The sequence below is a fragment of the Xiphias gladius genome, chromosome 16, assembly GCF_016859285.1.
Source record: "Xiphias gladius isolate SHS-SW01 ecotype Sanya breed wild chromosome 16, ASM1685928v1, whole genome shotgun sequence".
NCBI classification, from domain to species: domain Eukaryota; kingdom Metazoa; phylum Chordata; class Actinopteri; order Istiophoriformes; family Xiphiidae; genus Xiphias; species Xiphias gladius.
The window spans coordinates 11,965,732-11,991,514 of NC_053415.1; the positions used below are offsets into that span (position 1 = coordinate 11,965,732).

At 40.2% G+C, this 25,783-nt stretch overlaps 1 protein-coding gene across 1 annotated transcript in view; it reads right to left on the reverse strand.

Annotated features, from left to right (window-relative positions):
• Window positions 1–435: 435 nt before the first annotated feature.
• Window positions 436–25,783, reverse strand: part of abca12 (ATP-binding cassette, sub-family A (ABC1), member 12) — a 62,759-nt gene continuing 37,411 nt past the window's right edge. The window contains exons 46-72 of the mRNA XM_040148805.1: window positions 25,478–25,639; window positions 25,063–25,246; window positions 24,342–24,560; window positions 23,349–23,545; window positions 21,572–21,729; window positions 20,215–20,448; window positions 19,843–19,978; window positions 19,191–19,437; window positions 17,892–17,981; window positions 16,753–16,840; window positions 16,532–16,659; window positions 15,763–15,850; window positions 15,269–15,377; window positions 13,537–13,591; window positions 11,796–11,973; window positions 11,347–11,462; window positions 8,996–9,158; window positions 8,487–8,740; window positions 7,834–8,038; window positions 7,384–7,493; window positions 6,557–6,707; window positions 3,852–3,986; window positions 3,247–3,350; window positions 2,890–2,982; window positions 2,558–2,663; window positions 1,751–1,888; window positions 436–1,270 (exon numbers count right to left, since the gene is read on the reverse strand). Coding sequence (XP_040004739.1) covers window positions 1,166–1,270; window positions 1,751–1,888; window positions 2,558–2,663; window positions 2,890–2,982; window positions 3,247–3,350; window positions 3,852–3,986; window positions 6,557–6,707; window positions 7,384–7,493; window positions 7,834–8,038; window positions 8,487–8,740; window positions 8,996–9,158; window positions 11,347–11,462; window positions 11,796–11,973; window positions 13,537–13,591; window positions 15,269–15,377; window positions 15,763–15,850; window positions 16,532–16,659; window positions 16,753–16,840; window positions 17,892–17,981; window positions 19,191–19,437; window positions 19,843–19,978; window positions 20,215–20,448; window positions 21,572–21,729; window positions 23,349–23,545; window positions 24,342–24,560; window positions 25,063–25,246; window positions 25,478–25,639 — 3,953 coding nt within the window. The 3' untranslated portion in view covers window positions 436–1,165. The remainder of the gene's footprint in view (window positions 1,271–1,750; window positions 1,889–2,557; window positions 2,664–2,889; window positions 2,983–3,246; window positions 3,351–3,851; window positions 3,987–6,556; window positions 6,708–7,383; window positions 7,494–7,833; window positions 8,039–8,486; window positions 8,741–8,995; window positions 9,159–11,346; window positions 11,463–11,795; window positions 11,974–13,536; window positions 13,592–15,268; window positions 15,378–15,762; window positions 15,851–16,531; window positions 16,660–16,752; window positions 16,841–17,891; window positions 17,982–19,190; window positions 19,438–19,842; window positions 19,979–20,214; window positions 20,449–21,571; window positions 21,730–23,348; window positions 23,546–24,341; window positions 24,561–25,062; window positions 25,247–25,477; window positions 25,640–25,783) is intronic.

Below are 25,783 nucleotides of genomic sequence, written 5' to 3' on the forward strand. Positions count from 1 at the left end.
TGAAGATGTATTTGTTTGCAGACAAATGAGCTTGATCTATCATTTTAATGCCATATGTAGCTTCCACTCTACCTGAATATCCAAGTCCTATCCAAGAAATATTAAAAAGGTTTGAGTCATCTGTCTAGCCATTGTGCAGTGGCAATACTTTTCAAAAGTACTTCCTAAAGGAACGTGTTTGTGTGTTTATGTATTTGTTTTTTTCACAATTTGTTTTAGCTTAACCCATGGCTATATCCATGTCCTACACTTAAACAATGAGTAAGGAGACTAAAATCAGCTGGAGTGTTAGTGGTTTGCGTCTGTCACAGTAGCAACAGCAAATATCCTTGTGCTCAGACATAAGAAAAGCACATACAATAGGCAAATGAACAGCAGCTGCATTTGAAAAATAGCTTTATTAGAATTATAAAAATAGGCTTGATACATTCAAGACCATTTGGAACTGTTCCATAAGGAGGAAAGACTGCATTAAATATTCAGTTTATTCATTCTAAAAGTTAGATATGCCCTTAGAGGAGGTGTTAATGAGTAGTGGAAAAGTGCATATTGAGGATGTTCTGTGTGTGAATATTTTTTTTTTTGGTCAAATTTCATCCAGTGGGCACGATTACATGTCTCTCAGATTAAAAGATTTACTTTGTGATACACATTACATATTTAGTGTATGTGAGTTTTATAAGATGATGAAAATGATTCTTAACAGAAATTACATAATGATTGATGATTTGATTTGCTATGGTATAATATATAGTGAACAGTGTCCCAACCACAGAGAGATATTATGAGCCTACATGCTTAATTTTATCCTTCATAAATAATAATAATATCTTGAGAATTAAAGGTAAACATACAAGTGCTGTCATGTGACCTGTAAGACAGGAAAAAAGTAAATAAACATAAGACCTCAATTTATCAACTCTTTCCTTCTGTGCATGTGCTCTTCCGTTTTTCATTGAGAGTTTAATCTGGTAATACAAATATAAGTTACCCTTCATATCATTAGTCAAGAAACTTTCAAAAAGTAATCAGGATTTTAAAAAACATAAATGGTTTAAACTCTTATTTTTCACACACAGACAAATATATATATTAAGGGCAGATATACTATAAACAGATACTGTGCTTCCTTTCGTAGAAGACATAGAAGAGATGGCAGTCAGCTTTATGTTTGTACTGCCTTAATGAAGCCCAGGTCATCACACTCGTCTTCACTGTGAAGTGGTGTGGTTTCCATGCCAATGTTTCCCATGGCAAAGTTGATGAAAACCTGTCGAAGTACAGTCACAGTGTAAGAGCCATGCCAGTATCAATGACCATTATCCCTCTCTGAGTGCATTAAAAATTTCAATTAATCTGCTGGACAGTTTTCTTCCGTGACCCCCCCTCTCTTTCTTCTGCCTATGGTATATTCCAATCCCAGAGCCCCAGAAAGGCAGAGTGGTTGAAGAATATCAGCACTGGCTGTATATAAAAGCTCACGGATTCTCTCCCTAACTCATATTCCATTTATTTTCCCTCAGGCATACCCTCTGTCAGTTTCCCTCTGCCTCTTTTAAACTTTCTCTCCTCAGTCTTTCACTCCCACTCAGTTTTCTTCTGTTCCTGCTCCCCCTCCCACCCTCTGTCTTCTTCTCTCATCTCCTGTCCCTTTTTTCTGTCCCTTGTTACCCCCCCCCCCACGCACATAAGCTAACATTAGTTCTCCTTCTGCTTCTCTCACTGTTTGTGTCCTGTCTCTTTTTCTCACCTCATCCAGTGTGGTCTGGCTCACAGAGAAGTGTTTGATCTGCAGAGCATTCTTGTTTGCCTCCAGCTGGTCGAAGATGTCAGCCACCCCTCCTGGAGCAACTGGCACGTGGTACTCCACCATAGTAGAGTGCTGGTCCTTTGTGTTGGGAAAGAAGTAGAAGGGTTAAATATTCTATAAACCATGAAATACTATATACACAATATATATATGCATACAGCTGTTTTCAGCAAGAAGAACCCTCTGATAAACCCATGGTACATACCCCAATGCCAAACAACTGATTAGCGACTAGTTTGTAAACATGGTGGAGCATTTAGCAGCTAAATAGCCAGATATTTTTCCTTGGGAGTTGAAGGAAACAACAACAGAGCCAAAGGAAGAGTGAATATCGGACTTTCTGTACAACTTTCTATACACCTTAACAACTTTATAAGATAATAATATGCCAGTGTTGTGTTTCCAGCTTTTTTGGCCCAAAAATCGATTAATGCTGCTATAAAGCTAGGCAGAGCAGCCCACTCATGTGAGAGCACACTAGTGGGATTTGACAATACAACTCAGTCTGTTGATGTCTTACACAAATTAGTCCTACCCATTGTAAGTGAGAAAGAAATAATGTTAACCAAAAGCTTATTTTAGAAGAATATTGCTTTAAAATGCCACGAGTTAATGTCCCCTAGACTCTTGAGCAAGAAAGAGTCACACATACTCATACACAACAAATTCCACTGCAAAGTGTACTTAGTGTTTTCTCTCTTCTCAACCAAGTCTTCTTGGCTACTTCAGATACCTGACAACGCTCACCTTGAGATAAGTGCTGGGGAATCTGCGCTGCATGAAGCCACTGATTGCCTCTGCATCACAGGAGGCCTTGGCCAAGTACATCTTCACAGTGAACCCGCTGCCGAATCTGCACAAAGGAGATTTTACGAACACAGAGTTATCACATGTCTGAGGGGTTGAGGTGAGGCGGAATGTGGGAGGCACGATATGTGTTTGTGGGGGGGCACTGTTCTTACAAGTAAAATTAAACATTCTGTTGCACAAAGGACCATAGGGGAAAGAGTAGGAAGCTATGGAGGCAGAGTGAGGAGAGCAGTAATGGCCGGATTGGAGGATGAGCAGAGGTCACTAACCTGTTCTTAATGTGCTGCAGGGAGCCCAGGCATCGGAACTGACCTTTCACCATGATGGCAAGACGGCTGCACAGTGCTTCACATTCCTCCATGCTGAGAAAAAGAGGCAAAGAGAGAAAGATAAAAGGTCATACTAGGACCCTTTGAGCATACAATAATTAGCGATGCCTGCTGTCACACATAAATATGTGACACATACTGTGGAAAAAGCCAAAAATATAATGTGCTAGAATACTGAATGTAACCTTACTTTTTACCCAAGTATAGCCCAGTTCCAAGCAATTTGTGTAATACTGGAATTTAGTCATTTTAAATGTTTCAAGATACACTTGTGTTTGTGTGTGATATTCTTCTAACCTGTGAGATGTGAGGACCACAGCACATTTTCCTTTCACTTCTTCAGAGATGATTTTCCACAGGTGACGCTTAGTGCGAGGGTCCATGCCAGAGCTTGGCTCATCCTGTGGAGAGAGGAGGAATTAGAAGAGGGTAGCAGGGTGGGTGAAAGAAAGAGAGGAAGGTTGAAATCAAGATAGCGAGATCAGGGGAAAAAGAGGAGTTCACTGAGGAAGGCACTGTGTTGCAAATGGTGTGCAGCACATACAGTAAGAGAAGGGAAAACCAAGGCGGAGGTTAAGGGAAGAAATGAAGACAAAGAAAATAGGAATTTAAGATGACACTTGGAGAAAAGGAAAAAATGGAGATATTTGAAGACAGGAAGAACGAGAGAAAGAGAGGGGGGATTTGATAGACACATAAGGTAGAAACAAAGTTGAAAGATATGGGGAAGACTACCCTTGGGTAAGCCTGAGCAAGCAGACTCTTACTACAAGACCTGTGTCAAGTCTAGTCTGTAAGTATCTACTTTACATCTAAGATCATTTCAGGAGGAACAGTAATGTTTAATGTTTAACAGTTCGTTTAATATTTGTTGTCTGGTGGCCATTTAGGCAATTCCTCACCAGGAGCAGGATTTGTGGATGCCCAATGAGAGCCAGGGCTGTGGAGAGCTTCCTGCGGGTTCCGCAACTGTAACTATCAGTAATGATGTTTCTGTGGTAGTTCAGCTCCAGCCTCTTCAGTAAGTAGTTCACTACCTTCAAGGAAAACATTGAAGGGATTATACAGAGGAGAAACAAAATGAAAAAACAACACCATATGAAAATGGACTACAGTTTTCAATGCACTAATCTTAGTCTTTGTTAATCAGCTGAGTGGTTCGATATGAGGAAGAATGTGTTTTTTCTTCTTTCAAAAGTTACAAAACTGATAGGACAGTAACCACTTTTAAATGTGAGTTTTCAAAGCAACATCAGCCATCAAATAGATTATTCATGGTAGCCTGGACAACCATCTTAAAACAATCCATAACATGCTAGTTGATAAATACCACAAAATTGTTTAATCTCTGCAATATAAATCCACCAGAAGCCACCCCTGAAGCTTCCACATAAGTCTACCATTTCAAAACCACTTGTATGCAAGACCAACATGCAAAGACATATGATCTGGTACAAGAAGGATTATAGTAGATGATAGAAAAACATATATTGTAATATATTAAGGTATATTGTAATATTGTAAGGTAATAACATTTGCCTTTTCTTTTTCTTCTTCCAAATAGGTTTATATCTGGAGGAAGCCAAAGGGAAAACTGTCATTTTTCTGCTGCAAACTGATAATCAATGTAGTAGATGTGCAATGGATTACCTGCCATCTATTGTGTGTCAATAAGTTTAAAAATTGCTCTGCATGGCTGTATGAGCATCAAGGAATATGAGACAATTTCACAGACCAGTAAGCTGTTCCCTAGTTTCATGAACATGAGGATGAAGTCAACCACCAATCTGTGGCTCTAGCAGATCAAAACAACACCAGACCTTTACAGGAAGTTGATTATCCATCCCTTTAATCCATCAACTGGAGGTCCTCTCTCTGGAGGAAAAGTCCAATATCCCACTACACACACACTTCAGTCTGATTACAGCAGGAAAAGTGGATTTATAGAAAGCTTATTCTGCAGGCAAACTGTGGCCCTCCTCCTTGATAATCATGTTCATTTCTGTTATTGCCTCCTCCTATTCTGTCAAGTACAGCACAGCAAAGATCTGGGGTATCTATCTGACCCACAAACATGCATATTTAATTTTGTTTGTACAAAAAAGATGAGTTTGACTCTCTCTAAACTCTATCCTGTCCCGAGGCTGCAACTTTAGAGATCAGGAACTGACACAGCATAATTTGTTGCCTATCAGTTTATCCTGTGTCTTAAACCTCACTGAAAGCAGGAATGAAAAACCCTTAATGGCCAAGAACCATTTCAGTCACTTAAAAATCTCTATGCTTGCCCATTAATCACATGAAATAGTGTGCTGTAAATACCGGTTCATTTTCCAATCGCTTGAGGTGCTTTCCCATCGTTAAGCTTTAGCCTTTTTCACCATCAGATGGCCAAGTTTGGAAATCAGATAAATGAAGCAAGCCAATAGATAGCTTAGTTCACTAAAATTATTTGCTTTCTCTCTGTAAGAGGATTTGCCTTAAGTGTTGATTTTTCTGTATGATTCTGAGTTCACTGATCCAGGTTATCAGAGCACAAATGCACATTATCATTAGCTAAATTTGAATGATTAGAACTGGAAACAGCATATTCCTTACTCATTCCGATCAAAGTGTCTTTTTTATGTTGTCTCATAAAAGCTCCTTTCTATAACCTTTGATGTAACAGCTCATTAAACCTGACAAAACCATGTCAATGCGAAATGACCCCATTAAGGCTTGTCTCATTATCCACAGCTAGGGGACTGTCAGTGGGAGACAACATAAAAGAGGAACTCTATATATAACCTCATCTTTGTGAATTAGCCCAGTACCGATGCTGTGGCCATTATAACCATTGTTGTCATGTCCCTGACCAGAGAAGAAGAGCTGTAACAATAGCAATGTGTGCTAATGTGAGTTCACAATTCTGTTCGTAACATGACTGTGATTGTCAGAGACAATCAATATTTTTGTGCATCTGCATCCTAAGTTGTAAAATAGTATCTAGGGAGAAACATAGATAAATGTTTTTCTGAATACAATTTAGATTTGTCATGTTTTTCTACTAATTTTCACCCACCTCGGAGCTGTTTCTTTTCTCTTTCTTTTTGTAAAAAAAAATATATATATATATATCAAGATGGAAAATCAAAATCATATCATCTTTTGATTGGTTGATCTGCAGATTCCTCTCATGTCAGCAGCAGCAGCGAAAGACAGGCACACTCAGTAATCACCACAGAAACAAGATTGATTAGTTCTCAGAAAGATAAATGGGACGAATGGGGCTAAAGTGACACATCAAATGAGATCCTCTCATCATCAAAGTATCATATAAATGTAAATTTGTCCTCACTGAAGCATACAGCATCGGCTTAATTCTGAAGTTTGGATTGTACGAGCTGACAACAAAGGCTTTTTCATTTCGCCCCAGATAGTACAGCTTCCAGCACACATCACTCAACACTTCACGCCCTCTGATTCAGAATGCATGGAAGCATCAACAGTTCAACAGTCAGAGGGAGTGCATCTTTGAATTTATATCTGATCCTGTGTCATTTTGTGCATGGTGTTTTGGCTACCTTAAGCTTTGAAAGGTAGCACTCAGTCTACAGCTCCTCCTTACCCCTTCTATCTCCCTCTTTGAGATGCCTCGAATGCGAGCGTAGAAGTACAAGTGCTCTTCTCCAGTGAGCAGATCGTCCAGTGCATCTACTTGGGGACAGTAGCCGATGTTAATTCCCTTGTTACGGCACTCCATGATGTCTACCAACCGCCTGGGGGGAAAAAAATACAAAGAAATACAGATTCTCTTAAATGGCATCCACCACACTATGTAGGGCAGACGGACATGTAGGGTGTTTCAGAGGACCTGTTTTCTGTAGTGTGCCATGTTGGGAATGTCCACCATATAGCCTAACAACAGAGCAGGAATTGGGAGCTAGACTCATGAGTATAGTGGTGCTTTATACTTTTAAAGGAGAGCTTCAGATACAGGGATAAGATACAGCTGCTACTCCTAAATCCCAAACAATTATGTACAAATTTTGGCTGATGCAAAGCAACAAAATCCCTCAATTGTGGATATTTGTTTTACACAAATTTAATCTAGTCCGAATTCATTAGTCAGTGCAGCTTGGGCACCAATAAAATTTCATTCAAAGCAATGGGTTTGTTCCTGTCTTGCCCTCTATAGTCATTCTCACAGATCATCTTTAGTTTGCATGAATATGCTTTAAGTGTCTATTTTTCAGACTGTAACATTTTACAGTAGCCTGACACCTCCATGTCCTCAGTGTGCAGATATGATCTATTTGTGACTAAAAAAAAAAAGGCTAGGTGAAACATACACCGGTATCCCCAGTCCACTTTGAAAGCAATTAACAAATTTAAACATGCTTTTTTTTTGTCATGTTTGCATGTTATGTTATGTTAAATAAATGTACAGCTTACCCATCCCAGTCCCTGATCTGTGCTGTGCCATCAGTGGGGCTAATATCTCCAGTCAGCATCTTGAAAGTGGTAGTTTTTCCTGCTCCGTTCACTCCCAGCAGACCAAAGCACTGTAAACAAACACTCACTTTTTAGTAACCCTGAAGCATTCAATCACTATAGAATACTATGAAATAATGATTAGATAGATATTAATTTCAATATTCAGATCCAAAATTTGTGAGTCAAATATTTACTACAGCGTTGCACAAAGTGGCCAACACCTATCTACATCTCTGTGCATTACCACTGTGTTTATGACTGATGGATAGATGACGGATGGATTGATAATTACAGAGTCATGTTGTTGTCACAAGAGACTGACAAGTCATTAAATACACAATGTTATCCTACTGCCTTAGATTGATTTCATTGTCATTAGTAATCCATATTCCTATTCCTTGGTCTTACCTCTCCTGCAGGGATGCCTACTGAGAGCTTCTTGACGGCATGGACCTTCTTCTTGAGGTGTTGATAGACCTTAGTGAGCTGGCTGACCTGGAGTATGTCTGAGCTGGCTGCTCCACTGGACACTCGTAGGTGCTCAGCAGCCACATCCTCATCCTCGTCCTCACAAGCCACCTGCGGCACTGTCTTTCTGCCGCAAATCAGATGCCTGCAAAGGGAAGTAACAGGTGATAAAGCTAATGTGTGTAACTGGCATGGACACAGCAATCTAAGTCTGACTGAAAAGTGGTGACAATTTTTTAACCTAAGTGGTTCAGGCTTCTGATATCTGTAGATCTCAAAATGTATTACTTTTATTTTTCAAAAAAAGAATTTGGATAATTATTTTGGTTCATTTTGAACTATGAAAAATAATATGTGTAATTTAACTTTTTATTGTTTTCTTTAATTACTTAAAGTGTCTCTGATGCACATTCAACCACTCATTTGATTACTGTCTGCATTTATATCTCACTTTCATATTTTGGACTACAAGAGTGTCAATTCCACATTCTGTACATGCAGTATATTCTCAATCCAATTACAAGGCTAAATGTGTACACAGGAGTACATGGACGTTTACGGCATCAACCGTCTCCGGCCTAGGTTTTCCTCACCTGACTTTTCGCATAAGAAACTTGTTGAGCAGGAGGCGCAGGGTGAAGAAGACCAGGCCTTGGATGAAAGAGGAGATGAACATCCAGCCAAGTGCGTCTGTGGAGAATGGGTTCTGATAGGCATCAATGCCATAGCCACTGAGGATCTGGACCTCTATGTTCATCCTAGCCAAGTGCATCAGCCCGTTCCCAAAGTTGAACTGGGGGAAAATTTGGAAGGCATGGCTCAGCCTCTTGAAGATGTCCTTGATTACCTGCAGGAAGAAAGGACAAAACAGGAGGAATTGAGAAACTGTATTGTAATCTTCACTTTTTTGTCACTAGAAATGCAAGGTATGTTTGCCCTTCTCTCTCCTCTGTAACTCAGTATCACCACAGCTACAGACACTGACAAGGTTTCATTCAACAGTTATTGAACAGTCACACATTTAAGTAATTGAATGGTTAAATACTTCAGGGCTATTTAGTTGCTAACAAACAGTATCTTGACTCAGGCAGTTTATGCAGACCTCAGAGTTGCGCATTGAAATTTGGCCCAGAAAGTAGAGGATGGAGGTGGACATGATTGTGTTGACACTGATGAAGAGGTTGATGCACACGTAGGTGATGAAGGCCATTTCCGCATCCTTGAAGACACCTGATAACAGATACATCCAGGGGAAGGTAGCAAATCTGTGGAATTGACAGAGACGGGATATTTGAAACACAGCATCTAATACCCCTTAAAATAGCCAAGCTGTGATCTGGCTTTGTTGGTTTCAAATACACAATACAGACAGAGACAAACGCACAAAGTGGATATGGAAAATTTATATAGTCCTTCTCACAAATGCACCTTCCAAAATGAGAGGACAGTGCATTTTTTAACTGAAGTGGTTCAGGCCTTTTTACAGGCTAAACAGAGCAGCTGTGAGATGAAAACAGGCACCGAACAATACTAAAAAGTGAAGGAGGAAAAATACCACACCATGACAAGGGTAAACATTCAGTCATGATGCCAAAAGAGAGGAAGATAAATTACTTCTCCCTTTATTCCCCTGCTGGAAGAACATCCTTTTCTTTCTTTTTTTTTCTCTCTTCTCTCACATAATCTGTTTGTTCATTTGATTGGGGTGTCTAGGTCAGGGAGACAGCGAGGAAGAGAAGGAGGGAGAAAGAGATGAAAAAGAAAAAAGTGGGGTGGGAAAACAAAGAGACAGACACAAACAGCTACAGCCAGACATAGACAAAGCATCTGCGTGACATTCCCAAAAAAAGGTGCTTGGTAGGCAGACTGTGGCTGCCAAGCCATGACAAGGAGCAGAAGCAAGAAGGCTGCAGACCAGACCAGGTGGGTACAGCTTGACAGATGGAGCGCTGTGATTACTCATTGCTTGGGAGGGAGACATCTGTCTGATAAATGAGAAGCAGAGTGCTGACTTGGCCTCCTAAGATCTAGGGCTCAGGACGAGGCATGCAACAGCAATGGCAAACACAGGAGCCTAAACCTCTGCTACAGCTGGGAAATGATGTAAATAATCCCAGTGATCTAGATGCGGGAAACATGGCACATCATTGGTTTTACATCTTTTCGAAATCTACATCTCACGGTCAGATTGATTTTAAAAGCTTGGTATTGGAGATGATAGCTAGCCTCTAACTCATACAAGGTCATATTGTTATTGCTGCATGTCCTGTTGCTTCCTGATCCCCCCTCCCTCCTTCTTTCTAGCATCTTTGGCGTCCTACCACTATCTGTCTATGCAAGAAACTCTGAATAATTGAGCTGTGTTGTTTGAAAAACAGCAGCCTACTTATGCTCCGTCCTGTATTAGAGGCCAGAAATACAGTGAATATGTGAGGACATGCTTTTGAAAATTTAGAAACATTTGTCTGATCAAATGATTTGATGAATCCTTTGCAAGAAAACCAAAAGTCAGTTCGACTGAGGTCAGAAGATTGACTCAACCTGTCCAGAACATTTCACTGTTAGGCCATAAAAAAATAATTGGATTCTTTGGGTGTTGAGGGTGATTGTCTTGCTGCAGAATTAAGCTCTATCCAGTGAGTTCAATTGAATCTGAGCAGCAAAGATGCTTCTGGGTACTCTGCATTCATCATGCTGTTGTCCTCAGCAGTGACATTACCATGGAAGGTTCATTGGCAGCCAAACATACCAAAGCCATGTTCTCCACATGTACATCATTCCATAATTCTGTTTCAGGTTGATCTTTCCTTACAAGGGTTTTGTATCTTTTGGTGAACTTACTTCTTAAAGGAAAACTACAGTTGATTACAACTTGTTCTTGGCTCCAAACATACAGAGTGAAAACAACCCCCCAGGTTAGTCTTATAAACTGATTTAGATGAGAAAATGAAGGTATGAATGAAACAGTATAATTAGTAAACACACTGTCTGTTGTAAACATCCATCAAAGTTTACAAAGTAATTTACTTGTTCAACATTGACCTACTGTACCTGCCGTAGTTGTGTTATTGGGAATGTTACCAGCATTAGCATGGACTGTTAGTTTTACCTCAACATAAAGTGGTAGCTAACCTGGCCAAACTGCTTGTTTTCAACCTGTATGATTGGGACACCATTGGTTTTACTGTCCTATTGGACTTATTTTTACTTCAGTGAGTACAATGTTATCATTACTGAGCTACCAAGTTGTAATAATAAAATATATTTCCTTTAAAAACTTTCAAAGAAGTTATTTTTCAGCCTTATGATGGCCTTATGACTCGTCATCAAATTAAACCAATAAAACTGGTCAACAATGTCAGAAACAGGACAAGCCTAAAGAACAACAATGTCATAAATTGACAGTAATTTCTTGGTAGATTTAGTAAATCAACTTCCTCCCAATTTACTAACCCGAAGAGCACTAGAAGGAGGGTGATGGCACCCAAGTTTTGTCGTTCTGTGAATGCTGGAATCTGGAAGGCTGCGATCACACCAACAGTCAAAGCCACAGGGATCAGGTAGAGGACCTGTTGAAAAAGATGAAACATGAAATAACAACAGGAGAGCATATCATTTAACTGAAAAAAAAGGTTCCCAATTGTTCATGAATCAATCTGTTAAAAATTGTATAAAATATTTAATACTATCAATTAATAAATAAGTTATTAATTAAGACTGTCTATCTTGTGGAGATATAATGAATAGGCAATTATTTCATGTAAAGTTGGAATTCAAAATTTAACACGGGGAAGGGATATACCATAATTGTGTTTGCTTTTGCTTTTATGGAGCATGATTTTGATTCACATTTAACCAAGATGTTCATTTGGGTCTGTTGTTGGGCAATTACAAATTGTTACCATGTCATAAAAGAAGTTTACAGCCCAGTAGAAGGGCTCGCTGATGCCAGCGATGTGCTGGAGCCTCTTGGAGCCACTGTGGTGCTCACTGACTTCATAGATGGCAAAACTGGCTGTCATGATTGAGTAACCCGTCAGCACGCACATAGCCAGAAGGATCTGGAGCATTCCCTGAACACTGTGAGGAAAAAATAGGATCATTCAAATGACAATGACAACACCAACATCATTAATCATCAGGCACGTCCATAATTACTGTATTAGTACACATCCGCTTTGACTCTATTAACAGATAATATTTTGCTCCTTTAGTTTTTGCTTTTCTTTCTGTACTTACTGTAGGAAAGGCTACAGTGCTACAGTAGCTCCAGGTTTAGATTCAAGGATAACAAATTGTGCGAATTAGTATACCCTAGTGTGCTTAGTCTCTTTGAATGAGGCAACCTGGTGTAATTCTTTTCAGAAAACAATGGCCCACTTTAAAGTCCTCCTACAAACTATCATCCTGTTGCCTGCTGGGACCTGACTCATTGAACTATTAAAGTGGCTCACAATAAACTGAATTCCATTAATAACAAGCAGCTCTGTTAAAAAAGATGCTTGTACCCCACCTCTGACAAAATAATAACTGCAAAAGAAACAGATGGCTTCAAGTCGAGAGCATCTTCACATTGCTATTGCTGTGTAGTCAGTATGCACAGTGGCACTGTTGAGGGGCTGCAGAGCCTGTTGTCCAGACCAGACCCCAGACAACAAGCACCAGTGCACTCATTAAAACTTCCTTGATGCTGCTACCTGTTTATCTCCCATGCTCTCTTGCCTAACCTGCATGCTACTGTAGTACTTTTACCTCCCTCCTTTGACAGGGGGACAACCCCACCAACCAAACAAAAGAAGCTACATAAGGCTAATGAGATGAAGCTGGCAGAGAGACTGAGTGGGAAGAAGAGAGAATATAAGAGACGGACATGTGGTCAGTGTTTTAGAGCAGCACTAACTACAGGGGACAGCAAGCAGCAGCAGCAGCTAGTGAGCAGGCTTGCCTTAGAACTTTTCCCATGGGTACAGCTACCACATTGTGAGAATCAAGACAATCGGAGTAATAAGCCTGCTGTATCTTTAACACAGCTCCACAAATTTGGAGTATTTGAAGAAACTGTAGACTGTAAACACTGAATTGGCCAGTGAGACGGTTAGTGCGAATAAGGCTCTGGAGACAATGCACCTTCAAGAGGCCACAGCTGTTCCTCAATCCACTTTCGGAATGATTTATTTAATTTGATCCACTGGAACTCACAAGTTTGCATACTAACGTGTAAGCACACACAGAGCTGCACTCGCTCCGCAGTCTGGATCTTTAAAGCAGAATCTGGAGTATTTTCAATAAACCCATTTTGGAAAGTGGGGTAGAATCAATCCACCTCTGAGCCACCTTCAGGGTAAACACTCATTATATTGGGACCCTCATCAATAGTGCGAGTTCACCTCCCTGCCCTGAGTCCACCCTGACTTTAATGTGAATTTTAAAAGTACGGTGCCTCCATAACTTAATTCGGGCTCAGACCAACAACAATCAATACTATTCATCATGATGTGACTAATTTTGGAATATTTTCACCAATTAGAATATTAATAGTGATCTTTTTTTTCTTTTTTTTCTTTTTTGCAAGCGCAGCCATTGATATTGTTGTATACTGACAGTTAGTTCAGCAGAGTTAAGAATTTTAAGTGTAGTCCTTACACTGCATCTTCATCATCTGCCCGACCGAAATACGGGTGACTGGAAACTGAAATGGCTGTAATAGATAAAACAGAGTATTATGTTAGCAATAGAAAAACAACCACATAGGGGCTATTTTTCAGCACAGGAACCGAATGAGCAATGATATTCTCTTAGCATGGGACACAGTCAATTGAAAATTATAGTGCAAGATGATTTCATTCGCCATCACACACAAAGTAAATTGAATTATCTTTCAATCTTCTTTCTTTCTTTCTTTTCATTTTTCAGGGTCTTTTAGATGCTCACAGACATGTCTCTGCTTACATTTCCTGGAATAGGAGACTATGAGTTCACCAAAAGCAAAGCAGCCCCAGAGCAGGTTGCAGGTTCAGTGCCTTGCTGAAAGACACTTTGGTGGAACTGATGGGTTCTAGCGACCAGTCCGATGATGACCCAAATGATGGATCTAAACTACTTATTTTGTCTGACCACCAGTTCAAAACCCAAAGTTATTATCTATATTATCATAGAGGGCAAGGGAAACCACCAAATAGTTACATTTGAGGAACTAGAACCAGTGAATGCTCAAAAATTACTTAATCAATTGATTGATTATGAATGTTGTTGCTGATTTTTTCTGTTGATCGAATAAAAGATTAACTTACTAAATGAGAAAAATTAGTCATGATTTCTAACATTTACATAACATTTTAGTTCTCGCTGTCTCAAGCTGAGCCTGTTTTTTTTTTTTTTCTTTATTTTTAAAAGCCTTAAATAATTTTTCTGTTTACATCTTCTATGGGTGGCTTCATAAACAGATGATTAGCTGTATATTTTCTCTGGGGTATAGACTTTCAATTTTTCAAGAGTGCCACGGAAAAACAGTTTGATGCAGGACACTAAGGGATCCCAACCCAAAGTTGATTCTGCAGCGTGAGCGTTAGGGTTTACCATTTGACAGAGAAATGATCACCTTGAAAATAATTCTGCGTGGACTGCCCCGACACCCCCTGACACCGCTGGGAGTGTACAAGTAACATTTAAATGATTACACTCAACCCTCGGGCACTTTTATCAGCTAAGGGGGAAGAAATGTGTCTATGCTTTTAGTTCTGTCCATGCACTGTATGTTTTTATGAGCATTTTCTTTATATCTGTTTGTGTGTGTGTGTTCGTGTTTGTGTACACCTGCCCGCAGGCAGATGGCCAAGGCGATGCCCAGAGCTGAAACAGTACTGAGAACGTGGGCCAGCCTTGTTCTCTCTAGCATACTGTAGCTCCCCAGTGAGCAGCCTTCATCAGTATGCACAATGCATAGTGATGTGGGTCTAAGGACACACAGCACCCCCTGGCTTTAATCCAGTGAAATGAACCATGAGTAAATACACTGTTTACAGCTTTCTTTATATTTAGTGTACAAAATGCACGGGGTGGCCAGTGAGTAGCACTTTCTTAACACTAATGTGCATCTCTTTTGCACAATCAATTCAAACCTTTTACCCAGTTTATCTTTGACAATAACCAGGGAGTGTTTGAGTGTCTGCATGAATATAGTATAATCCCACCAAAAATAATATGTATAGACCTTTTTCTAAAATCACCAAAACAATAAAAAGTAAGAGTAAACAGCAAAAAATGGCAATGCTTTTGTTGACATTCAATTAAACTGAAATCTCAGGCTTTTCTTTCCCTGTGATTGAAGTTTTACATATTTCTTGTAACATTTGTTTCTGCCCCAACTCCAGCTCACCATATTTACGTGGATCCTTGTCTGCTGGAAGATTTGAGCGTAGGATGAAGTTGCTGAGGCTGTTTAAGTATGCTGGCATTGTGTGGTGACCCTCGGGGTTGAACCAGACCTACAACCATGCGAGCACAAACAAAGATAAGCACACACACGACATGCGTAGAAACTATCACTCACGTTGCTACAGATCAGCGTATATAAATTTGCTACATCTCTACAAAAGTAGCCAGTGTTCTGTAACCAATGCTTTAAAGATACAATAAATGCAGACATCATCATCAGAGGAAATTTACACACTAAAACAGTGTCACAATTGCTGCAGTAAAGCATGTTTATAGTGACACTGATGGTATAACAGCGCAGCTCGCTCTGCGAGCCTTGATCTTGTAGACAAACAACTGTAGTTCGGATGTCATGTTTTTACTTTCCAGAACTCATCACTACAGCAGTTAAAATCATAAGGAGACAGGCAGGAGGGAAGCAGGAGAGAAAGTTACCTTAGACAGAGTACGGTTTTTGGGCACTCCTCTAAGGTCCGTTTGTAAATCAGGAGGAAGCTGCATGCCAAAATCAAATCCACCATACCTGAAAAAACAAATTGGACATATATCAATCAAAACAAAGAGATCTGACTGTTGCTGATAAACTAGATTTGACACGCTGTGGTTTTTCCTTGTATTCCTTCTTTTAATCAAGCAGATCTGCACCTGCAGATGAGAAGCACTTTGACCCCCCGCCCCCATTAAAAGTACGACTAACATGATCGATAAGTTACTAGAGGCCCATTCATATCAAGCTGAGCAACCAGGGAAACAAGTTTTTAGGCCTCAACTAGTATTATTTGCAATCAACTGCCATTGGATTTCTGCACATCTTTGTCTGGCAAAACAGTGCTTTCTTAAAATTGCAACATTACCAGTTTTAAGTATTTAAAGCTTCCCAAGTGAGTTACATATATTATTTGGAAGACTAAAAGGAAAAAAAGTTTTTAAATCGACAATTGCAGAATCACTATATTTTTCATTCGGGTCGATGCTTGATTCTGAAGTAATAAAAAACTAAAAATAATGAGCCCCATGAATTATTTTCAAACTATCTCAATTTAGGTTAACTCATCAAAATGATGTAACACTATTAAATATAATTCTGAAATAGGAAATATGAGTGCCTACTACCACTCAGAACACAGCTTTATACAACTATAAATGATGGGGGGAATTCTCAGTGTGGCTACATTAAGCAGATGCAAACACAGGTTGTATTCACCTGTTCCTGATGAAGTCATTGGCTGTGGCCACCAGGTAGTTCTCCACATTGATGCCACTGAGGTTATAAACAATCTGAGACGAAGGGATCTTCTTATGCGGCGGCTGGAAGTTGTCACTGTCACAAATCTGCAGTTTATGGAAGAGACAGAGGTATGAATTTGTCCTTTTTCAAGTGTGTAAAAACACAAACACACACTGTTCTCGGTGACCCAGTCTAACCTGTTCCTGATGGGTGCATTTACAGACGGTAAATGCTTTGGAGCTGTTCCCTCTGGATCTCCAGTTGTTTGTGTTTCTTGTGCAGACCCTTGAAAAGAAACATTCACAAAGTGAAATGGTTGGAGTCTGCAGTGTGTGACAGTGCAACAAGCCTATCCCTAGACACACCCAAGAACGCATCTTGAAACTGAGTTGATGATGGCCTGCACCAATACTAAAAACCTGTGCACATATCGCGGCGAAAAGAGAGAAAAGGGCAAAACATGCAAGCATTCATAGAGCATGCTTGAAGAATTTTTTCTGAGATCACGACCTAAATATGTCTCTGATATCAGTTCAAAACTGTTTTCAACGCTGTTTAATATGTGCTGTAATATCATCTTGTGTGAAATTTGTGCTTGTGCGGTTTGATGTTCAGCTCCCCCACATTTTGTTTTCTGCCAAATGCTTTCAGGGACACTTTGTGCAGGTCAAAAAGCATTTGTAGCAAGGCACGTCTTTGCGCACTTGCACACTCAAATGCAACCTGATACTTTAGATATAAATTACTCAACAACAATGACCCATGGAGGAAAGTCAGGGGACCATACAGTATATTGCAGTAAACTGTGTAAAAGCAGCACACAGCATCCTTTCATTCGTTGTCATGTTGTGATTATAGGACATCGTGCGCAAAACATGCAATTTCTTTTGCACCATACAATTTTTTGTTTGTTTGTTTGTTTGTTTGTTTGTTTGTTTTGGCAGAGAATTTTAAAATGCCTCTGAGGTCTGGTTTGAGTGCCAACATTGATTTGAGTGTCTGTAAAGGGAAAATCTGCCCTATAAACACTGGGTGTTTATGGAATACAAATGATGCTCTCACATCGCAGAGTCCTGCTGCAGGCTTTCAGCCTCATACTGTACGTTGAGCTGAGCAGCAGAAAAATAGAGAGGAGGGACGAGAGAGAGACCAGAGGGAGAGAGAAAGCAGCAGGAACTGGAGGGAGACAGACTAGTAAAATGAAACTAGGGGCAAGAGGGGGCATGAAAAGAATGACAATCAGTGAAATAAGAAAACACTGTGTGGAAAAGGGTGGAACACATAGAGAAACTAAGCACAGAAACCCAGAGCTGGCATTTGAGAAGTGATTACGCACCGGTTATCAGACTTGTCGAGGCAGGCGTTATCGATCCCAGGGAATGACATCATGGTGTTCACCAGCTGCGCGGAGTTGGGATTTTGGTTACTGCCGAGCCAGAAAACAATAAGTCAGCCTTGACTCGAACATAACATAGACAGTTGTTTCATCAGGCTCTAACCGAAAAATTTTGTTTTAGATATAACCGATTTATTCAAATCAGTCTTGTTAGCTGAGGTTTAATAAATAATTTGAATTCAAGGTAAGCATTTATTAAGGTTTTCTTTGTGGATATCTGGCTTAAGAGCAATTTAAAGCCTCATACCACTGTCAACAAAATGACCATCCGGAGCCTATTAGGGATTCTAATATAACATCCTTACTGAGAGGGGCTGGACAGACAAGGACATGGAGAATCTGGGCATCTGATTATTTGATTTGCCACTTTACATTTAAGTGGACTTCTTTTATTTGACCTTTCCCCTGCCTTTACACGCGAACAGAAGTATATTCATAAATAAATGTACAGATCATTACATTTGCATTGTTCAAACAGGCAAGTAAGAAAACATAGGGCTCTGAGAAAGTTCACACAATGTGATACTGTAGTGTCACAATCTACAGTTATAATACCAGAAGACTCAAGCCTATTCGCCTCTCAGCTCCAACACTGATCTCATCAGATATAAATAAATATATATCATTTTACAATCTGTTTTGTATATCAGGCTAAAGAGAACTGGGTCGAGTGTCAATACAGTCTTTGATATGGATTGGCACCTCAGCATTTTCTCCCTTGCTACATATTCCCTTGATCAAACAACAGCTCTTCTTAAGAATAAAGACATGCCGCAACCTCCTGACACTCTTAATCTCTCAAACTTTGATCTTGCATCTCAGCCATCTTCATTACGATCATTTCTCTCGCTCACATTCTCTCTCATACCTCCCTGTCCTTAAGGTCCATCTGACCTTCAACAAACTTACAGGCTTCAAATTAATTTTCTAACAAGTGAGACGAGTAATCAAGTAATGAGATGCATCAACCCTTCATCAAAGTTTCATCAAAATAAGACGGGTGTTGCAGGTAGCGCCTCCACAGATTCAGAACTTGATCTTTCATTGTAGTGCCTCCCCTCAGACCAAGCAATATAACTTTGTCAATGCCAAAACATAACACCACAAATCGTCATCCTCCAAACTTTGCCTTTTCCTAACATGCTTTGTGTAAAGGCACCCTGATTAGCCTTACTGTATTTACTTCTGTGCACTCCGCTCCCAGTGCTCCCCTATATTTCCCTTGCCATAAGGACTGACCTGAAGAAAGAGTAGCTTGGTCCAATGTTGTAGAGCGCGGGGCTCAGCTCCAGCTCAGGATAGTGCCGCAGATCGTTCTTGATGGAGCCCAGACCCATTGCAAACACCACAAACAGAACAGGAAGCAGGATCTGCGAGATCAGGCCCTTCCAGTCTCTGCGGCTGTGGTGGAACCTCTTGATCAGTATGGCCGCCATCTGCCGCCAGGCCAGGGCCATGCCACACACCATGGATGAACTACTAAGCTCTAAAACACATTGGAGAGGAAATGTAAATAAGATTGATCATTTTTGTACATTTGTACTAATGAAATAACTTTCCTATTGTCTATTGATTTGACAATGCCTGCTCTTTCTGTCTTAGTCACACTGAACTAAAGGTTAACAGGTTGATGGTATCACAAAAGACAGCAGCGCAATCCATCAAGATGGGTGTTCCCTTTGTAGAAGCTGTAGAACCAGGTCAGCTGAGTAAAGTAATGGTCAATTATTTCAGGTCAAGTATGAAAATTAAAAATCTAAAATAATGAGCCAGGAGAAAAAGAGATTTTTCTCAGTACAATGATCATTTTTTAATGATGTGTACAGTTGACAGAAAGAGAGGTAGAAAGGAGGGAGGGCCGAGCAAAGGAAGAAAGGAAGGAGGAACTCACTGATCCTGTCACCGAAGCTTTCACTGGTGTCTGAAGGGAAGCTGTCAATGGATGCCGTGTCGGAAACTGTCTCTGAGATAGACAGGAGACCATTCTCGGCCCCCTCTCTGTTTCCATGAGTCAGCTGGAGGAACACCTACAGAGATAAAAACAAAACATTAACATCTATGTTTGTCAGAGAGCCTCTTTAATGTAGTTTCATAGCTTATTACGTGTTTACCTGTACGTATGATAAAGGTTAGCGGCACTGGCACATTTGCACAGGGAACACTTAAATCTATCTCAGTAGCTGTACATGTTAATGTTTTGTTTTTCTCCACTTTGACTGCGGTTCAAACCTGTGTTTTCGTGTGTGGGTGTGTATGAGCATACCTCCTCTAGGGTGGTGTCAGAGATGCCATAGCCCCCCAGCTGCAGGGCGTCCAGGTTGGAGTCCAGCGCGGTCAGGAGGGAGCGGTATGAGGAGGCGGTGGATGAGTTGAAGGGGGGCAGTGAGTAGACCAAATCGCCCCCCTGGGCCTCCTTGAGTCGCGCTTCGGGTACATGGGCTTGGATAAAGGCTTTCAGTTCAGCATTATCAATTTGTTCAGACTCTAGTTTCTGTATCTGCAGAGAGAAAAGCAAGAGCAAATAATGACATGCGTTATTTTCAACATTACACAGATTTACTTTCGACATTTGCAGGTCAGCAGCCGGTGGCTTATTTTTTTATATTTTCTTTTCTGTTTTTTAGGTTGTGTATGCGCTACCATTCTCCCCCTGAGAACATAATCCATTACTGACTCTCATGGTATATTGAGTAATAGTGGTTCACTAGTATTATCCACATTTGTAAGAAGGATACTTTTAAAATGTTGTTACCGCCTTTAAATGATAAGCATTGTCCAAATAAATCATCTTACTTAGCTTTAAAAGATGAGATAGACTTTGGAAACTGGGAACACATTTTTTCAGACACTAACTGAGAGGTTTTTAAAAAAGACAATATGCATAACATAGATATCTGAAACAGATACATACAGAACATAGAGCCTGAAACAGATGTAAGAAACAGATCAGTTACAGGATACTAAAGGAAACTTTGGGTTTGACCACATTTATGGCCAGCTCAATCAAAAAGGGACTCATTGTGTAATCTCAGACACATCTTTTTGCCAACTCTGACAATGTACACATCTAACTCATAAAGAACTCTCTACACTTAATTAGTCATCAAGATCAGCAAAAAAGCTATCCAACAGGCACAGTCAGAAAAACTCTGTTCAATTACTACATTAGGGAAACAACTGAACAAAAAATATGAGAACGCTTGCAGCAGTCAGCGCTGCAGGATTTAGTCCATCTAGCAGTTTTTCGATATATGTGATACAATTCACACTGTTGCAATACGTTGGGGAGATAAAACCTAGAATTTATTTACACATGGGTAAGCCATCTCTGCCATTATAACGCACAGCGAAATATTTATTGTGGCTGTGCATTGTCCAGGATGTGTCATTGCTAGTAGAACATCTGGGTAAAACGCATCAGAGACGTGCTGTTACCTTCTCACTTTTAAGATAAGTGTTATGACCTATAATCACTGAATATTCGCTTAAGCTAAAATGTTAAAATTCAGCATCGGAACCATAAGTCTAGCAGGAAAACATGGATTATTTGACAAGAAAGAACGCTTAAAAAATGTCTCTTTAGTGAAAAATGGTGACTGGATGCCTGTGAGGATGAATACCTTCTTGGTGAGGGTGAGTTTGTAGCCCTGACCCAGCTTGTCTTTCAGGTGGAAGGGGGATCCGCAGCATTTTAACCCTCCTCTCTCCAGGAAGGCGATGCGGTCGCTCAGCACCTCAGCCTCATCCAGGTGGTGGGTGGACATGATGATGGTGCGGTCTGAGAGGACACAGACGTACACACATACATTATTTGTATTTGCATTATTATATCATCCCCTGATCAAAAACTATAACCCAAATGGAAGCTATAGGGAAAAGTGTGAATGTTGAGGAATTGTATTGAATGAAAATCTTGTGATTTGATGTCAGTGAAATGCACACAGAAAGATTATGTTTAATCGCCGAGCTTCTCAGCAAAGCTTTGTAAGAGTTTCAAGGATTCAAGAAGAGTGAAAGAACCACATAGAAGCAATATTTAGATGTCTTTTGGCAAAATTATTTTTGGATTTTCCTCATTTTCCTATCCTAGTGAGTACATTTTGGCCTTTTAAATGTGGCTGCCAACACACGAACATGTGCGCACTACACACATCCAAATAAACAAACCAAAATCCAGGCATTACAAAGACCTAGCCACACACAAGCTGAGTGATACACACACAAATCATCAGAGAAACAGGCGCACAAACAGCAAGCGATGCAGAAAGTTTATTTTGAAATAGATTCCCCCGGCGCCAAACTCTCACTAACATCTGAGACAGGACCAATTACACAGGATATTTTCTACATCTGCAATTATATGACATTTAGCAGTCTCCCTGCCATTACTGCTGCTCCCATAAGAAAGCCTGAAGAAGAAATACTTCTGGATCTATTTTAGATTAATTATATGCTAAACTTGAAGTTAGAAGCATGAGCAAGGGAAAGCTCTGCAGTGTTGATTCCAGGTTCACTGTTCTTTTGGCGACTTCAGTGGAAAACATAGAGAGTAAGAGCTTTTATCATCCGTGCCACGTGAGAGTGTGTAATGTGAATTTGAGTATTTTTGTAAAAGGATTAGGCAGATAATAGCCAATGGGATTCAGCCAGGACTTGAAAGATATGTTCTCTATGTCTAGTTTTTGTCAGGAACCTTGCAGCTGCATTCTCCACCAATTACAGACAGGTAACTGCTGCATCACTGAAGCAAGTAAAAAATGAGTTGAAGGAGACAAGGCAAGAGGAAATGAGGGTGTTTTTGGGAAGGACACGTTTGAGTGGCAATATATCTGAATGATGTGATTTCTGAACACCTTGATTTCTCACTGAATGTTTCAAGTTAGCTGTCAGTGGTCCAAGATGGGGGATGGCACTGTTAGAAATATGATCAAGACCAATTACCAGAACTTCAGTTTTATCAGTATTCAGCTGCGAGACGTTAGAGGCGTCTATTCTTTGATGGCAGCAAGGCAGCAGAGTCGGGAATCCAGATTGTTATGATTTTTGGGAATAAAGAGACATACGACTGGGAATCATCGGCGTAATGATGGTAGAATGTATTGAAGTGGCTAGTAATATGGCCAAGGGGTAGCAGATACAAAGTGAATAAAATCGGGCCAAATATCAAGCCCTGTGGGACCCTGCATGATGTAAAAGGGAAGAGTACTTTTCTTGTTTTGTTCTGTTCTTTTTTTCTTCTGCTCCTCTTCTTACTATTATTATCATCATTATTAGTGGTAACAGTAATGGTATAGCAGTCAAGTAACTGCAGCTTGGGCTTCAATGAAGATTTAGTGAACTGAAATTAACAGGAATGCTTTTAAGTGTTCATTGCATGAGTGTATCCGAGACACTCACGGTTCTTGTGCTGGATAACAATGTCCCAGATGCTGCGCCTGGAGCAAGGATCGACTCCTGTAGTGGGTTCATCCAGAACCACCAAGCGAGAGCCCCCAATGAAAGCGATGGAGATTGACAGCTTGCGCTTCATGCCACCCGACAGGGTGCCCACCCGCTTGTGTCTGTGAGAGTACATGCCTGACTCCTCTAAGATCCTGGTAGGGGAGTCAATGAAAAGCATTTAACACGAAGCTCATGTTAACATACTTTTTCTATGCATTATAACCCACCTTTTGAGTTATAGTTCCATCAGTTCCATTAGTTACCCAGGCTTTCTGAACTACAGTAACCAGAGGAGAGATACAGTTCCTTGCCTTAAGTTCAGGCTTATTACTGCTCCTCTTCTCATGCAGAGGCCCTCTAGAAATAGGGTCATGATGCAACTGGGGGTTCAACCAGCAGCTTAATGACGCCACAGAATGAAAAATGACTTTTCTCATGCTTACTCCCTTAAGCTTATCCAAAAAGATACAAAGGAATAAAATGAGATTAAAAAAAAAATTGTAACATTCTTGGAAAATGGAAAATGTGAGCTTGAATCATTTCACATCTGTTGAGATGCTAAAGTGAACAATCATTATGTCCTTACCACAGATTAGAATTCTAGCCCCAAGGCCTAGAGGTACTTGTAAATTACAGCAAGTATAGCCATAAAATCTGTATCTTTTTTTTTTTAAATTTATTTCCCCTGTGTAACCAGTCACTGGTGTTGAGCACTGGCTAATGTTCACTGTTAAGCTCTCGTAGCCTCTGTCTATATTTCCTTCTTACTGCCAGAACCTGCCATTGACTGACCTAAAGACACCATTTTCTGATTACAAGTTATAAACCAAACGAGCTTGGCAGATTAAATGACACAGCTACAGCATGAACAGCCCCTGATATCATCTTAAAGACAGTGATTTTGATATATTGAGGATGATCTCTGCATTTAGAGGATTGAATGCTTACGTTTGGACTTGCTGATGCAGTTCCCCGCGTGACCAGTGTGGGGCCTTAATCTGGCCGTACAGCAGCAGGTGCTCCTTGGTGGTCATGTGGTCAAAGAGGACATCGTATTGCATGCAGACGCCCAGCTCTTTGCGAACATCATCGATATTGGTCTGCATGTCTTTGCCGTACACCTCTATTGTGCCGGATGATGGGGCGAAAAGTCCAGTCAGGAGAGATCTAAGCACAGAGCATGATCATTTATTATGTGAAGATATATATTATATGTATATATATATACATATAATATCTATACTGTATTGACAGATTTATAAAATGCAACGTTAAATGATGATTTGTTGTTCCCAGGAATATTATAGGAGATGGATATTCCCTCTTTGTTTGGTTGGATTCAGCATTTTTAAATCTTATTCTGCTGCCGCACTTATTGTGTGTTGCTCTGGATAAGAGCATCAGCAAAATGAGTCATACTTAAAATGTAAATGTAAGTGCTCCAGTTGATGAAGACCCATCAGGCTAAGCTCTACCACAGTTCATTTGCTGTGCTGGATTTAAACAAAACAATCTCCCTGTCAGCAGCAGACCCTTGAGATGATTAAAGGGGTGCACAAATCAAATTTAAAAGACAATTAATACAGTATATTAATGGTCAAAATGCATTTGTATTCATCTTAGGACATGCTGATACAGTGCAAACCAAGAAAAACTGTGCCACACATACATGGTTGTCGTCTTGCCAGCTCCATTGTGACCAAGCAACGCCGTGACATGACCCTCGTAGAAAGAAGCATTAAGGTTTTGAATGGCTACTCGGTCATCATAGATTTTGCTGAGACCATGGAGGGCAACACCCACTGGGAGCTTTGAGAAATCCTCACTGGCCTGGGAGGAAAGATTGCTCTGGCCTGAGAGAAACATGGAAACAGAGGGAACCTGTAAATCAAACTAACGGGACAGGAATTAAATGAAGAGTGAGGGGGGAAATATAAATATGGTGAGGCAATAGGGTTAGAAAAAAATGACAGACCATGAAAGGTAAGACATCATGTTCTAGCTCCAAAACGCAACACTGGAGGAGACAGCATCGCTTATTGCCATCTACCGCAGGATAGTACAATGTCATTTTTATTCTGTACCTTTTCCCTTGTCGTTGGAGAAGACAGGCTGGTTTTTCTGCATGATGTTGGTGAAGAGGAGTCCTTTGCCCACCTTACTCTTAGGCTTAATGCAATAGCATAGGTTGGCCCAAAAGGAAGCTTTGAAGGGGAAGTACCATGGAGCTGGGATGCCATATTTTCCTAATAGGTAAAAAAGAAGCAAATACTTCTCATTAATACATGAAACACTATTTAGAAAGAACTTTGCCAAGCAATTCATAAACTGCTGCAATTGCTTCAACTAAGGGTTGAACAATCGCCGATATGAATCACCATGAATGCAAA